The sequence below is a fragment of the Tasmannia lanceolata genome, unplaced genomic scaffold (assembly GCF_043159265.1).
Source record: "Tasmannia lanceolata isolate RefF3 unplaced genomic scaffold, GAP_Taslan_0.1 ptg000016l, whole genome shotgun sequence".
NCBI lineage: Eukaryota > Viridiplantae > Streptophyta > Magnoliopsida > Canellales > Winteraceae > Tasmannia > Tasmannia lanceolata.
In genome coordinates this window covers 3,254,176-3,269,065 of record NW_027518693.1, presented here as the reverse complement: position 1 = coordinate 3,269,065, position 14,890 = coordinate 3,254,176, and the positions used below count along the sequence as shown (strand labels likewise).

The window sequence follows — 14,890 nt, the reverse complement described above, 5'->3', positions numbered from 1 at the left end:
CCATGGAATGGTAATGGGATTTAATAAAACTTGGTAGGTAGTAAAATTTGCAGATTTGCACCTTCTAAAAAAAGGAAAAAAAATCTTAAATATCAATCTTCTCTTGGCCTCAGTAAAAATCATGCATAATTAGGTTTCTAACCACTAATTATTGCTCAAAAGATTGGAGTTTTGTTTTTGTAAGTGAGATGCAACGTCCCATTTTCCATTTGTTAAGTGAGAAGGGGCAGTCCACCATATCCAATGTGAGAAGGACCTCTCTTTCTTTCATATCTCCAAATACCAAAAGAGAGTAACTCAACCACTTCCCTGCTAAAACTAGAAATTATTAGTTTAAAAACTAAGATTCCAGGGTCTAGTAGGTTTGCAATATTTTGACAGTAGGGAAAGTTTTTAATTTTGAAAGAAAAATCCATGAAAAATAAGTTTACTAATTATCTGGACCATTGATTTGATGGGCCATCATCATCCATCCCATTGGATCAAACTCCCATGCTGAATGGAGACCCAACATCAAGATCAAGTCCTTTTACGGCCTATGAAATTCTTGCTAAATTTGTAGAGCAAGAAGAAGTAATTTATGGCTTTATTTTACAAAATTTGTGAACGCTTGATGTTCAATTTTTCATTAAAAAATCAAGCTAAGCAAAATATTATTTAAAAGAGAAAACTACCAAAAACCCACCTTATATAAGTTTGTGAACTGAGATCCCTCTTTATGAGTTTTAGATAATGAGAATTTATATGATGGGTGGCCGTGAAAACACGTGACGTCTAAAAAAATAGGTACGGCCCACTTTTTTTTATGATCCAAACCGTTCATCTGTTTGGGCAAAACATAAATAGGTTGTGCCTCAAAAATCAGTTCCATAGGATGATCCTAACCCTTTGATCTGAACTGATCTGAATATGGAAATTTCCAAAAATCATTTATGGAATCTTCTACAGATCGGAGGGTTAAGATCATCCTATGGAACTGATATTTGGGGCACAGCCTATTTACGTTGTGCCCAAACATATGAACGGTTTGGATCATCAAAAAAGGTGGGCCGTACCTACTTTTTTTAGACTTCACGTGTTTTCACGGCCACCCATCATAAAAATTCTCTTAGATAAAATAGTCCAATAACTTAATAATAGACCTCTTATCTCTTCTAAATATTTTTTCTTCCACTTTTACTCTTACAAGCAATGCCATTTTCTTTATGATTATCCAACACAGTGGGTCGACTAATTATTAAGCAAAAACTTATATTAAGCAAAAATTCTTAGGCTGATGATATTTTCACACCCCTGCAGTACTTGCACACCCCCCTTATAACATGATTTGACAAAAAGTTGCCCACTTTTCACGTCAAATCAGGTTATAAGGGGGGTGTGCACGTATTGCAGGGGAGTGAAAATATCATGACCCAAATTGTTATTGGCAAGATTGAGACATTAAAAAAAATCAATGGCTTAAAGTATTTCTTTTTTCTTAAGCTTGATCAAAGGTCTTGAATCATTCAATGAGGCTGAGACCAAGGGTAATAGGCTGAACTTAATATGGACAAAAATAGTCTCCTACTTGACTTTGTACATGTGGCAATGGGTGCATGTTCTACAAAAATAATGTCAGTTCAAAAGTTCCAATAGGGGGCCACTTACATGGAGAACCCGAGTTCACGTTCTCTAACCTTTCTCAGCAGCACTTCTTCTCTTTTTCAGTTTAGGGAAATGAATTAAAAAAAATGAGAATGATGTTTTACAAATCAAACCCATTCCACCCGTTACTTTAATTTTGGAATCTCAAGCCATATTTGGCAGTGATTTGTGATAAATTCTTGGAGATTTTGCAAGTTTCACTGGGCCTAAATAACAGAGAATGAGAAGCATTGAAGAACACCATCTAAACCACCCACTTAGTCCAGTAATAGACAGGTCAAGTGGTCAGGATCATCTTATTTAGAAGCTTGATAGGCCTTGTCCTAAAAATCTTCTCCTTAGGATGATCCTAACCCTTCGATTTATGGAGGTTTCTATGGTCACTTTTGAAACTTTCTACCATGTTTGGCAACCATGAAAAATTATTCTATGGAATATTTGTGGGCCCAATTGTAAAAGAGGTGAGAAGCAAATGGAGAGCGACTTGATGGGACACAGGTAGAGAAAGTATGGGGTGAGAGTAAGTAATCCCTTGAAAATCTCGAAAAATAATATGCTGCTTCAAATTTCTAACGGGCTTTTCATGGGCCCCTCACTTCTACCCTCTATAGTTTTAGTTTCCCCCCAATCCTTCTTCCATTTCTCACAACTGGTCCCAATAATATTTCATGGAATATTTTTTCACGGTTGCCAAACATGCTCTCTGAGCCCTGGCCCGATATTCCATGGTTGCCAAACATGCTCTCTGAGCACCCATTTTACTTGAAGGATTAAGATAATTCCATGGAGAATATATTGAAAACCTAAATAAATAAATGGTTTAGATCATTTAAATAGGTTTTAAAAAGATAGACAAACTAAAGTCAAGGGAGATTTTAGTAATTTCAACTATTTAGAAAAGAATTTCTTACATGATCTGTATAATAGGTGGAATTCTTTTTCCTCATTCGCCCAGATTCATAGAAGGATATGGACCACATGGTCCGCCCATTTACAATTAATTCAATCACTGTCAAATTTAATTCAAAACATTAAGGCTCATAAAAAAATAAATTACAAAAAATCTTTGAATATGAATAAAGAAAAACACTAAAAAAGGAAAACGAAATCAGGAAGCTACTTACTCTGTCTAGACGCTCACCAGAATTCTGCCAATTTTCTAACACTCCACCGCCTTTGTACTTTTATTCAATCTCTCCCAGACATTTTATTTTGACCCTTGAAGCAAAACCTTCAAAACCCAATGAAAGAAACATCTCTGGTCTGTCCTTAATCTTTTTTCTCTGCTTTTTTTTTTTCTGGGTATCTAAGAATCTTTATAGATAGTGATTCTTTTTTGCATTTGGGCTACTGGGTCTTTTTTTCTTCCTCTTAATTCAACTGGGTTTTGTTGGTTCATTCACTTTCTTGTATTTGGTTACCTTAGAATTTCATCATTTGTATGTTGTTTTATCATTGATTCTTTTTGGCATTTGAGCATTCATTTCTCGTTTTCTTTCTTTTTAGGGTTCATATCTGTTCATTAATTTGTGTTAGTGTTAATTTTTTCCCATGATTGTTCATTCGGGTATGTGATTTCTTTTTTCTTTGCCACACAGATTGTAGTGTCATTTTCTTGATTGGGTTTTTTTCTTCTTCTGGCAGTTGGACATTATTTTCTGTTACTTTGTTTTTTAATCTTTTCTAAATAATGTTTTCTTGATGGGTTCTTTGTGTAATATGCACTTCTTCTTTTCTATTGTTGTTTTTTTAATATTTAATTGACTGTGTCTTCATTATTTTTTTAGTCTGAGCATGTTTATGTCATTTTTTTTTGTTTGAGTGTTCATTCTGGTATCTGATTTTAGTATCATTTTCTTGATTGAGTCTTACTGGCAGTTGGGCATTATTTTTCTTTAACTTTTATTAAAAAATAGTATTCTCTTTGTGGATTCTTTGTATAATATGGAATTATTCTTTTCCATTTTTTAAATATTTGGCTGACTGATTCTTCCGTCATTTCTTATTCACTTTAGCTTGGTTTCCTACTTATTGTAGATCAGATGATGTCTTACTTTGTTGTCAGCGGATCAATATGAGAGGGGCTACCGGAGCGTTAACCAGTCCTGCCGAAGCCAGGCATCGGTCATCTGGAGCATTGTGAGATTCTTCTTTCTTCATTGATTTATTCTTCTGTTCTATCCTCGTACTTATATTATTAATTCCTCAAATTTAATGTTGTCTTCTTTTTTTTTGTCCTAACTGAAATCCCACCTCTGGGATGTTATATAGCACATAATCCCTGAGCTAGAACTAGGGCCAAAACTGTGATATTGACCATAATGTGTCTTGAAGTTTCTTCCCATTCTGGATTTTAACTTTTTATGTTTGTTACCTTTATATCTTATTTGCATTTTTTGTTGTCTTGGTTCTAATTGGGGTTCATTATCAAGGAGAATTGGGGTTGCTATATGTTTTTTCACATTGTTTAAAAGCTAGGATGTTCTCAGCAGTATTGGTTGAAATTGATTGGCGTTTCTAGTTTAGTTCGAGGATCTTTTCTCTGGTCTGGTGCTTAGTTGGATCGTTTTTCTCACATCCAATTTTATAGAGGAGCCACGAAATTTAGAAGGACTGAGAGTTGCTCTGCTATTAGTTTTGGTATTTTTTTTTCACATCCTATTTTACAGAGGAACCACCAAATTTAGGACTGAGAAATTGTCTGCTATTAGTTTGGGTTGATTGCTGTTCTCTATTGTCCTTTGAACTAGATTGATTTGTTTTGTTTCCAGGCATAGGAAGAGTGGATTGTGCATATTTCATGGAATTTATCATATCTTATAATCTGTGCATTTGGAAAATTTTCATCATATTTATTTTTCCTTTTTGGACTTGTAGCTTGGCTTTTCTCACATAATCTTGGTTATAATGATTTTTCAGTATTGCTTGGATTTTTTAATGTAGAAAAGCTCTATTAAAAGAAAAGAAATTAGAAGAGGGGCATAGATTGTCCAAAAGCTAAAACATGTAGTAGAACTTTTCTTAGCAGGAGAGTCGAACATCATGAACCTCTAAGCATATGGAAAAAAAGGAAAAGTTATTTCCACTACACATTTACAATCTCATCAAATAATGTGAGCAAGCCACCAAGGTTGTAAACAATGAAGAACTGACCAAGCAATCATATTTGAAGAGTAACTGTCAATTCATAATCTCCTTAACTACTCCTTACGAAAAAAATGCGTAGACTTGTAAGTAGTTCTTTGGCCTTGGATTTATTAGAATGCTTGTATAACCAACGGGACCCAATAATTTACTTGAACTGTCATGTTGAGCATTGTTTTTCTCTGTTACTACCTACTAGTACAGATATCAAAATGGAATTTGATAGCTTATTGTGACTTGAGAGTGTTGTTTCCCATGGATTGTTTGACTTAGCTTTCCACATTTGTACCTGAGTTTCTCAAATAAGAAGCCTCAAACCTGAAATCGGTGTCTTTTAACAGTAATTGGGCTTGCAGATATGATGGGAGATGACTGATTGAATCCAAAATAATATGCGGGATTTGGTGATCCTTTTAATTAATGAAAAGAATACCATTCATTGTTGGTGGTTTTTATGAGGTCAAACTAAGGTTCACAGTATTGGATGAAATTAGGGTTTATGATGAAACTTTAGTTCCCATAGTAAATCTACTTCCATTAGAATGATCATCTCAAAATTGGTCCTTGCTCAATTTGACGTGGAAAGCAGCCACCTCCTGTGTGGTGGATTAGAACTAGTATCCATGCGGCAACTTGTTGGCTTATGAGTAGCGAATATCCTCATATTCAAATGCAGTCTAAAGAAGGATATTATGGCTTGAAGCAAGTGACAGAGTTCGGTTTTAAAATTCAAATATCATGTAGCTAGCAATAAGCTTGACAAAGTTCGGTTTTCATCCTGAATCGGTTCAGTGAGATGCTAGGTGTTGTCATCTCTGGTATTTTAGTTCTCCCTCAAACTGGGTGACTGATGAAAACCCATGCAAAGTTGAATTTAGATTTTCGACACGAGGGTGATTTTGATAGCTCCAATGCCGGGAATAAGCTTATGATCTCAATGGTGAGAGCTAGTTATTGAGAAGGATGGGGAACCCTTTTGGGCTACGTATTACACATATTGTCAACCTACCGTGCATATTTTGACAAAAGGTATGCAACACGCATTAGAGTAAAGATAACTATGCACTACCACCGCTAGTATGAACGATAAATAAAAATGGTAAGGATATATAGATTTAGAGAAGAAAGGGGTAAAAAGTAACGTGTGTGCTCCTTCAGTTGTTAGAAAATATGTGTGCACTTTATATTGTATTTTTTTTATGGTCATAAGCATTGTTACTTGGAACACCTTCGTTTCGGTACGGGGTGCGATGGTAGCCTGGTATGCGGTACAATGGAGTAGGTTAAGTTGGTTTGCTATCTGGGATAGCGGGTCGATTTGGAGCTCTAATTGGGGTCGCTCCGATGCGCACACTCTCTCTCTCTATATAATTTCATATATTTTTACAATAATATCATTCCATAGTACATACTACATATATTTAATAAACAAAATAAAAAACCTCATGTATGCCATTCATATTTATTCAATTCCAGTTTCAATCCAACCCAAAATGTATAAAATTTTTAAATCCCCAAATTTCACTAAATTAAGTACCAGCATGTATTGCATTCTCAATCTTAAATGAAAGCAAACAGAAAATAACTACTCAGTTCTGAAATAAAAATATAAAAATACGATTAATGATCAAACAAATAAACCATTGTGCAACACTCTTTCTTAGTCCACCAAGGTGTTCCCTCTTGCAAAGCTGGATGTGCGAATTTATTATAGTCCGGGTCCACGAATTGATGGCCTGGTTGAACTTGGAGTTGAACTTGGAGGAGCGGGTCTTGTACTAGAAGCCGGCATCGAAGCATGCGAGGATGATGTTTCATCATATTTATCTGTATAATCGTCTAATGCTTTGGTTCGCCATTTTTGGTGATCCGGGTCGCAAATGACCCACGTTTGGGATTGTGTGACCCCGGATTGCGGGTCGGAGGGTGGGATGGTGACCTAGGGTAACATTGGTCCAAAGTGGGGTGCTGCCTAGGTATGGAGCTAGGTGGGACCAAACCTGGTATGGGACAAGTTTAAAGGGCCTAGCCTAATAGTTCCACCAGCTCTGGTACCAAATGTTATGTACTTAACCAATAAGCCAAAAGATCCGGACCTGATGAAATACATTAGGCTAGGTCTTTTAAACATGTCCCATACCAGGCTGAGTCCCACCTAGTCCCATTCCTAGGCCCCCACTTAGGACCGTAACATTCCACCACTCTTTCGCATTCGCCATCCTTGGTGGCCCACTCCGTGGCAGCTTTCACTTTGGCCTTTTTCCAAGTAGCCCTTTCTACATTTCACCCCTTTCGCAGAGGCCCACTTTGTGGTAACTTCACTCTAGCCTTTCTTTACCATGTAGCCCTTCCCAGGTATTCCTGTCCACAAATCGCCCCTTCTGTGACTCAGGCACGTGACGTTGTGGTTGCTCTGATATCAAATGTTAGGTACCTAACCAACATGCTAAAAGCTCCATAACTGATGGAACACGTTAAACTAGGCCCTTTAAACCCGTCCCATACCAGGCGGGACCCGACCTAGTCCCATACCTAGGCAGGCCCTCACTTAGGATTGTAACATATTTCTTATCTTGCATGTGGTGAAGTTTTCTCCACTATCAATGGAGAGATTGTATATGCATTGGGCTTCCAAGGTTTATACTAAGGCCTTGCATTGTAGCGCATGTGTGAATAATCAAGTATACTTATGGAGAGTTTTATATCTCAATATTGCTTCTTACATGTTATTTAAGAGAATGGCAAAATAAAAGAAAAGAAAAGAAGTTGCTTCTTACATGTTATTTAAGAGAATGGGAAAATAAAATAAAAGAAAAGAAGTGTTGCTTCCATGTTTAGAGCACAACATAAGATCCTGCATTACAATGCGCATTTGGTAATCAATTATTCATTTTTTTTCTATTTTATATATCTATTAGGCCCTTTCCATACTCAGTTTCTGAACTTCTAGAATTCTTTTTCTTCTATGTTACATGTTTGTCATTTTGGTCTACAATTTCTTGCTGCAAGAGTAATTTTTCTGCATATTTCTTTGTTTATTTTGTATCATTTTCTCATTTCGCATCCACTTCATTTTCACTTCCTGTTAGTGTGGTTCTTTATTGTTTGCCTGGTTCAATCACTAATTTGGTTCTTGCATACCTGCCTGACTCAGAGATGACACAAACAAAAGGAGGTCTCAAAAAAGTAGAGATTTTAAAGATGCTGATAAGGTCTGCACATCCACTCAAGAGAGGAGCTCAAGCTGCAAATTTCTTTCTTTAAAAATTGTCCTAGTCCTTATTATATGTGGCACTTTCATAACACTCCTCCACTCTCCAACAGTGTATCAGACTGAGCATCTGTTGAATTATGGTTCTCGGTAAGTTCATTGTCCTGCATGTCTCGCTTTTAACTTGCTACTGCGTAAGGTTTTTGGTTTTGCAAAAAGGATCAAAATACCTGATTGGTTTCGATACCTGAATAGAATTGATATTTCATAAACAACCTTGCTTCCCCTTATTTTTCTAGGAATTTACTGATATATCCTAAGCCCTTCTTGTCCTAAATAAATTCTCTGAGTGGACTTTAGATTAGCAAAAATTTACCTTGATATTGCTTCTGCCACCAGAATTAATCTCGAATGAATCTTGAATATTTAACTCAAAGAGTGTGACAACTATAAGCCTTGTCACCATTTAGTCATCCATTGTCTATGAATGAATTATGAAATGATGATGGATTTATGAATTAAGAGAGTAGCAATGCAGGCTCTTCTGCAAAGTAAGAATCAAAATTTCATCATTTATATCTGATATATAAACATTCTTAAGAATCAAAATTTCATCATTTATATCTGATATATAAACATTCTTATTTACTACCATCTACCTTTCCGTGACGATAAAGTTGCTCAATATATCCACAATTTACTTGAAAATTTCACAGTTAATCTTTTTGTTGTATAATATTCACTCCTGCATAAGAATCTACTAAGATTACTTCACAAGCAGGTCAGGAATCAAAGATGTGGGTTGGATGTGGGAGAGGACTGTTTCAGATCCACTCTACATATCACATCTAGACATCAATTGGGTTCAAATTTCAAACATTATTGAGCAACTGGATGACAGAAACAAAGCTAAGTTGGAAATTGGCTTATTAAATTTCAATGGTAGCGAGACAAGCCACTGGAAGCAGCTAATACCAGGTGCAAAATTTGTTCTCCCAGACCTAGACTATGCCCAGAGCAATGTTTCATGGGAGACTCTATATCCTGAATGGATTGATGAGGAAGAAGAATCTGAAGTACCTGTTTGTCCATCTCTACCTGATCCAATGGTCCCAAATAAATCACAACTTGACCTAATTGCTGTTAAGCTTCCGTGTCGTAGGGCAGGAAACTGGTCGAGAGACGTTGCTCGGCTGCATCTACAGCTTGCGGCTGCGAAGCTTGCGGTTTCTACAAAAGGAAACCCAGTGCATGTTCTCTTCATTACTGAATGTTTCCCACTTCCAAACCTATTCACATGCAAGGAACTTATTGTACAGAAAGAAAATGCATGGCTCTACAAGCCAAACTTGAGAGCGATAAGGGATAAGCTCCGGCTTCCAGTTGGGTCTTGTAAACTTGCACTCCCACTCAAAGCCAAAGGTTAGTTGTCCTTCTTTGTCTGCTCTTTGGTTTTTTTTTTTTTTTTCAATTTCTTAATTGAAACTCGAATTGATTTCAGTGTTGAGCTCATTTCACATCTTTTGCAACAACCCATCTTAATTGATCAGAATTTAGTACCTTACAAGTGGATGTACGGTGGGATGAACCCAAGACTGTCAATCTTGTTAGTCCTACCATGGGAGTGGAAAATCATGTCAGTTGGATAATGATAACGATCCGTCCAATGAACTTTTTCAAGTTGAAATGAACCTTTTACCATTTTTTTTCTTCAACTGTGCTTCTGAAAGCGATTGTTTGGATGCTTAAATCATCCAGTTGTGATTTTGAGCCATTCATGGTAGGGCCACAAGATACAACCTTGACCATAAAAGCCCACATTTATACAGAGGTGATGTGTATGTTGCGAAAAACAAAAAAACAGCATCTTCCATGTGACTAAATATACTAGAAAGTAGGATTACTATTGGCCTTAATCAATATTTCCACAACCATATAGCATTTTTAGCATTTCCTTTTTTCATATTATAAGAACCTAGAAAATCTAATCCTTCCCTGTTTAGCTAACTCATCTCTGTTTCTTTTCTTTTCTTTTCATTTTTTTAATAAACTCATCTCTGTTTCTTTCTCCCCACAGTATAATGATTTGATCAATTTTATGCCTTGGACTGTTTTCTTGTAACCACAAAAGAAAAAGAAGGAAATCAGCTGTCTTGGATACTAATTTCATCTCTCTCTATTTCTCTCTCTTCTGGTTTTCTGCTTTCCATTGACATTCACTTTGATGATTAATTCACTGTTTTTTCATATTCTAGCTACCCAAATCTGTCAGTGGCTAAATAACAATGTATTTTCATAACATTTTTTTATCTCTTTATCCCCGGGAAGAAGTTTATTGTTCATGGTCAGGAACTCAAAAATTCTCTTTCTTAAAGCATTCAACTCCACTTATTTCTGCAGAGCGATCTTACTCGGGAACTGTGCACCGGGAAGCATATGCAACGTTACTACATTCTGCCCATTTTTATGTCTGTGGTGCAATAGCCGCAGCTCAGAGTATCCGTTTATCAGGTTCTACAAGAGACCTTGTAATTCTTGTCGACGAAACAATCAGTGATTATCACAGAGGGGGACTTGAAGCTGCAGGGTGGAAAATCCGTACAATTCAGAGGATCAGAAATCCGAAAGCTGAGAAAGATGCTTACAACGAATGGAACTACAGTAAATTTCGACTTTGGCAATTGACGGATTACGATAAGATAATATTCATTGATGCAGATTTACTCATCTTGAGAAACATCGATTTTCTATTCGGGATGCCAGAGATAACAGCCACTGGAAATAATGCAACACTATTCAACTCGGGGGTTATGGTAATCGAGCCTTCGAACTGCACATTTCAGTTGCTAATGGACCACATCAATGAAATAGAATCCTATAATGGTGGTGATCAGGGGTATTTGAACGAGATTTTTACATGGTGGCATCGTATTCCAAAACACATGAATTTCTTAAAGCATTTTTGGGTAGGCGACGAGGAGGAAAAGAAAGAGCAGAAAACACGTCTGTTTGGAGCTGATCCTCCTATTCTTTATGTTCTTCACTATTTGGGAAACAAGCCGTGGCTTTGTTTCCGGGACTATGATTGCAATTGGAACGTCGATATATTACAAGAGTTTGCTAGTGATGTTGCACATGAGAGATGGTGGAAAGTGCACGACACCATGCCAGAAAATTTGCAGAAGTTCTGTTTGCTGAGGTCAAAACAGAAAGCCGGGTTGGAATGGGATAGGAGACAGGCGGAGAAAGGGAACTATTCGGATGGGCATTGGCGGAGGAAAATAACCGATCCCCGTTTGAAAATATGTTTCGAGGATTTCTGTTTCTGGGAGAGTATGTTGTGGCACTGGGGGGAAACCAATTGGACGGATAGCGGTCCTATGCCGTCAACTCCGAAGGTGCCCATTCCAGCACTCTCTAGTTCGTAGTTTGTTAGTCTAGTCCCTGCAATTTTTTTCAGAGATGGATACATCTCAAGGTTCATCTCAAGATACATCAAATGGGTGTTGTATCATTCTTCATCCATGCCATAGCAATGTCAAATAATTGTGTTTTTAATCAATATTCATGCCATATAGCCCTTCTTGTTCCTGGGCATTATAGAAGTGTTGGACAGTTACAATGTTTTCCAGACTGATTCATTTCCTACTTTGCTTTGCAACTTGCAATTATTTTTCAGGTAATCTTCTTTTGCTTTTTTTGTACATGTTGCAAGGTTATATTCTCCAACTCTTTTCCCTCTTGAAGACATGGGTCCAATGCATTTACTGAACTACAACCAATTGCTGGAAAATGGAGAAAATTTTTCAATTTTGGAAAACAAATAGTGGAGAATGAATTAACCAAACGCTAGAAAACTCATTTTCCTTTGAATTAAATTTTTCGAAAATAAAATTTGCTTGCATGGTTTTATGGTTTGACTAGAGAGGCCTAGCTATAAGGTATTGAATACTGTCAGACAACCAATTACTCCAACAGCTTAAGCTGTTGGAGATGGCCTTATTTAATCTTTTATACTTTAACAAATACCCCTGTAGGATAATTCGTACATACCCTCCTTTAAAGGGGTGCGAATTTATCATTGCCCCCATACTTTAGGAGTTGTGGGAAGAAACCAATAACCAAAAGTGGGTGAGAGCAAAAGAAGAGAGAGATTTATTCTATTGGGTTTTCTCTTGTAGTGAGATATAGAAGAGATTTTCTCTTATTTTTGTTTAGTCTTGGTGACAATGAAAGGGTTGTGGTTTGTGGGCTTTAGGTATATCCCACTGTAATCTTTTTATTTCTCTCACAGAGCAAGACTGTGTACTCGCTCATGGACGTAGGCTTCTTGGTCTAACCACGTAAAATCTCAATGTGTACATGTTGTGATTTATTCTTTTCTATTACTTTGCGCATGATCATGTCTAATTTTGCTCATCAGATTTATTAAAATTAGTTGCAGAGCTGTTTGATGAATCTAATTGGAGAAAGAACAACAGAAGGGTTGCATAGGTTGCATTTTTTTCTACAAAATGGATAAAAAATTTAATATTGGAAAAATCTTGAAAAATGAATTAACCAAAGTGCTAGAAAATTCATTTTTCCATCTAATACAATTTTGAAAATAAAATTTGCATGCATCCAAACAACCCTAAATATTGCACAAATCAGATGATATTGCAACTTTGGCATTTTAAATAGGGAAATGTTATCAGCACTACTGTATTTTGATGAGGGCACTCCTCACTTTATTAAAAGTATGGTATGGCCCGCACTATAGGATGATCCAAACCGTCTATTTGATTGTCCACAGCCTAAATAGGTTGTGCCCCAAAAATCATTTCCATAGGTTGATCCTAACCCTCCGATCTAAATGTTAGAGTGTTGATCCTAAACCCTCTATAGATCGGAGAGTTAGGATCAGCCTGTGGAAATAATTTTTGGGGCACAACCTAATTAGGCTGTGGCCCATTTTGGATCATCTTATGGTGTGGGCCATACCGTACTTTTAATAAAGTGAGGAGTGCCCTCATCAAAATAAAGTAGTGCTGATAACATTTCCCTTTAAATATAGATCATTGGTGGATTATGGGTCATCTATTATTCAAAAATGCTCCAAATCATTTTATTGAAAAATTGTAGCCCTCTTTTCGGTTGTTTTTGCCCAAAATGTTTCTACTCATTTAGATTGTAAATTTGCACTTACCATATACCTTTATTGTTGATTTTGATATAATCCAATTTGAGCTTAAGTAGAGTTGTATACAAGAAATAGCTATCTTGCTTCTTTTCGTCTCCAGCCTTGAAATGCTGCCCCATTCTCCTACAACAAACCACCTGCCTCACTGGCCAAGTATGAAGGAACTAGCTCTATGGTCCCGCCCATTTCGAGGCCAAGAGTCTCTCTCTGGGATTCTCAACTTCAACTAATGAAAATAGAGTATAACCTTCAAATGTTAGGAGAAGTTCCTATCTAGAAGGCTGCAATTTCTTAACTGTTGCAGTTTTTACTTATGCTAATAGTTTAGCACATTCTTTGATGCTATTACAGGTCGAGAACCATACAGAGATTTTACTGGTAGTGTCGAGAGATTTTTTGCCTACATCTTGTAGAGCTGTTGTAGCTTCATCATATTATAGTATTTGGAAATAGCTGATTTTTTATTATTTTCACTCAAGGCATAGATCGAATAAATTAGAAATCTAAAACAATATTTAATCATTTGATCAATAATTCCCTAGCTTCGTCATCATAAATTATTTGGAAAAAAAGTATTTTTTAATATTTTCTAAACTACATTGATATTTGAACTACTTTTGAGTTATAAATGAAGTAAATTGATATTCCTTGGTTTTGTTTGGATGCACCAAAAAGTGAGAAAATCAAAGTAAAAGGACACATATTCCTAGCATTGTTTGGTTGCCATTTACTATGCACATGACAGTTCTCGTAGTTGTGAATTTTCCAAGTGTAAGCCACTTTACACTGTTTGACTTTTCTCTCAAATCAAGAGAAAAAGAAAAGTAAAAAAATGGGAAACTATTTTCCTTTCCTTCTACTTTCAATGTGCATCCAAACTAGAAGTTAAAACACAGTTCTTTCCCTGGGAGGAAACTCAAAATGCTATTATTTGGGAAATTCCTTGAAAATGGAAAAAGTAGAATGAGCAGTGAATGGCAGCCAAACGTTTCTGAAGAGATAATGATGTCATTTTACTTTCATTTCCCAGACAAATATTATTTTAGAGAAATCAACATTTGTACAGAAGATTGAGCACATTTCAACCAATAGCTTCTTAGTTTAATTACTGTCATTCACTGTTTGGAAAGAACTAATTCTCTTAAGTTAATCTCAATTAAATAACCATTTCAACCTTTTTTTTATCATAGATTGCATACACTAAAAGTCTTTCACAATAGAATTTAAATTAAATTGCCATTAGCGCTAAATGCCAACTTGAAGTTAGATCACCATTCGCACAAAGGGTTGAACCATCTAAATCAATATTTTTGCACCATCACCATCATGCACTATTTGAAATTAAATAGTTTTATCAAAGCATTCCTCCTACCTCTGACCAAGGTTTAAAATTTCGGTTTTGGTACCGGTTTCGGACCCTGGAATTTCAAAATTTCGGTAGAAATCTGGTACATAACCCGAAACCAATATTTTATTTAATATTAAATTTCGAAAAAGAGTTTTTTTTGTCAAATTTCGGAAAAACCAAAATTTCGACCGAAATAAATGACCGTTTCGGTTTTGGTCGATTTCGGTGTCGGTGATCTCCACCGAAATCCGAAATTAATTTCGGATTTTGGTCGAAATTTAAAACCATGCCTCTGATTTTGTGGTCTCTCTCTCTCTCTCACTCTCTCACTCTCTCACTCTCTCTCTCCTCCCTATATATA

General features: G+C 36.3%; 1 protein-coding gene across 3 annotated transcripts; it reads left to right on the top strand.

The window, feature by feature from the left end:
- Positions 1 to 2,718: 2,718 nt before the first annotated feature.
- LOC143848454 (putative UDP-glucuronate:xylan alpha-glucuronosyltransferase 3) lies at positions 2,719 to 11,682 on the top strand. Of its 3 annotated transcripts, none has more exons than XM_077357407.1 (5): positions 2,719 to 2,905; positions 3,710 to 3,783; positions 7,943 to 8,149; positions 8,781 to 9,421; positions 10,400 to 11,682. In XM_077357407.1, exons 1-5 carry the CDS (start codon positions 2,888 to 2,890, stop codon positions 11,425 to 11,427), a joined length of 1,968 nt encoding a protein of 655 aa, XP_077213522.1. In that variant the 5' UTR covers positions 2,719 to 2,887; the 3' UTR covers positions 11,428 to 11,682. The 3 variants fall into 3 exon arrangements, with proteins under 3 accessions (XP_077213522.1, XP_077213524.1, XP_077213523.1); XM_077357409.1 differs by having other exon boundaries at positions 2,720 to 2,905; positions 3,687 to 3,783; XM_077357408.1 differs by having other exon boundaries at positions 2,720 to 2,905; positions 3,682 to 3,783.
- The last annotated feature ends 3,208 nt before the right edge of the window (positions 11,683 to 14,890 follow it).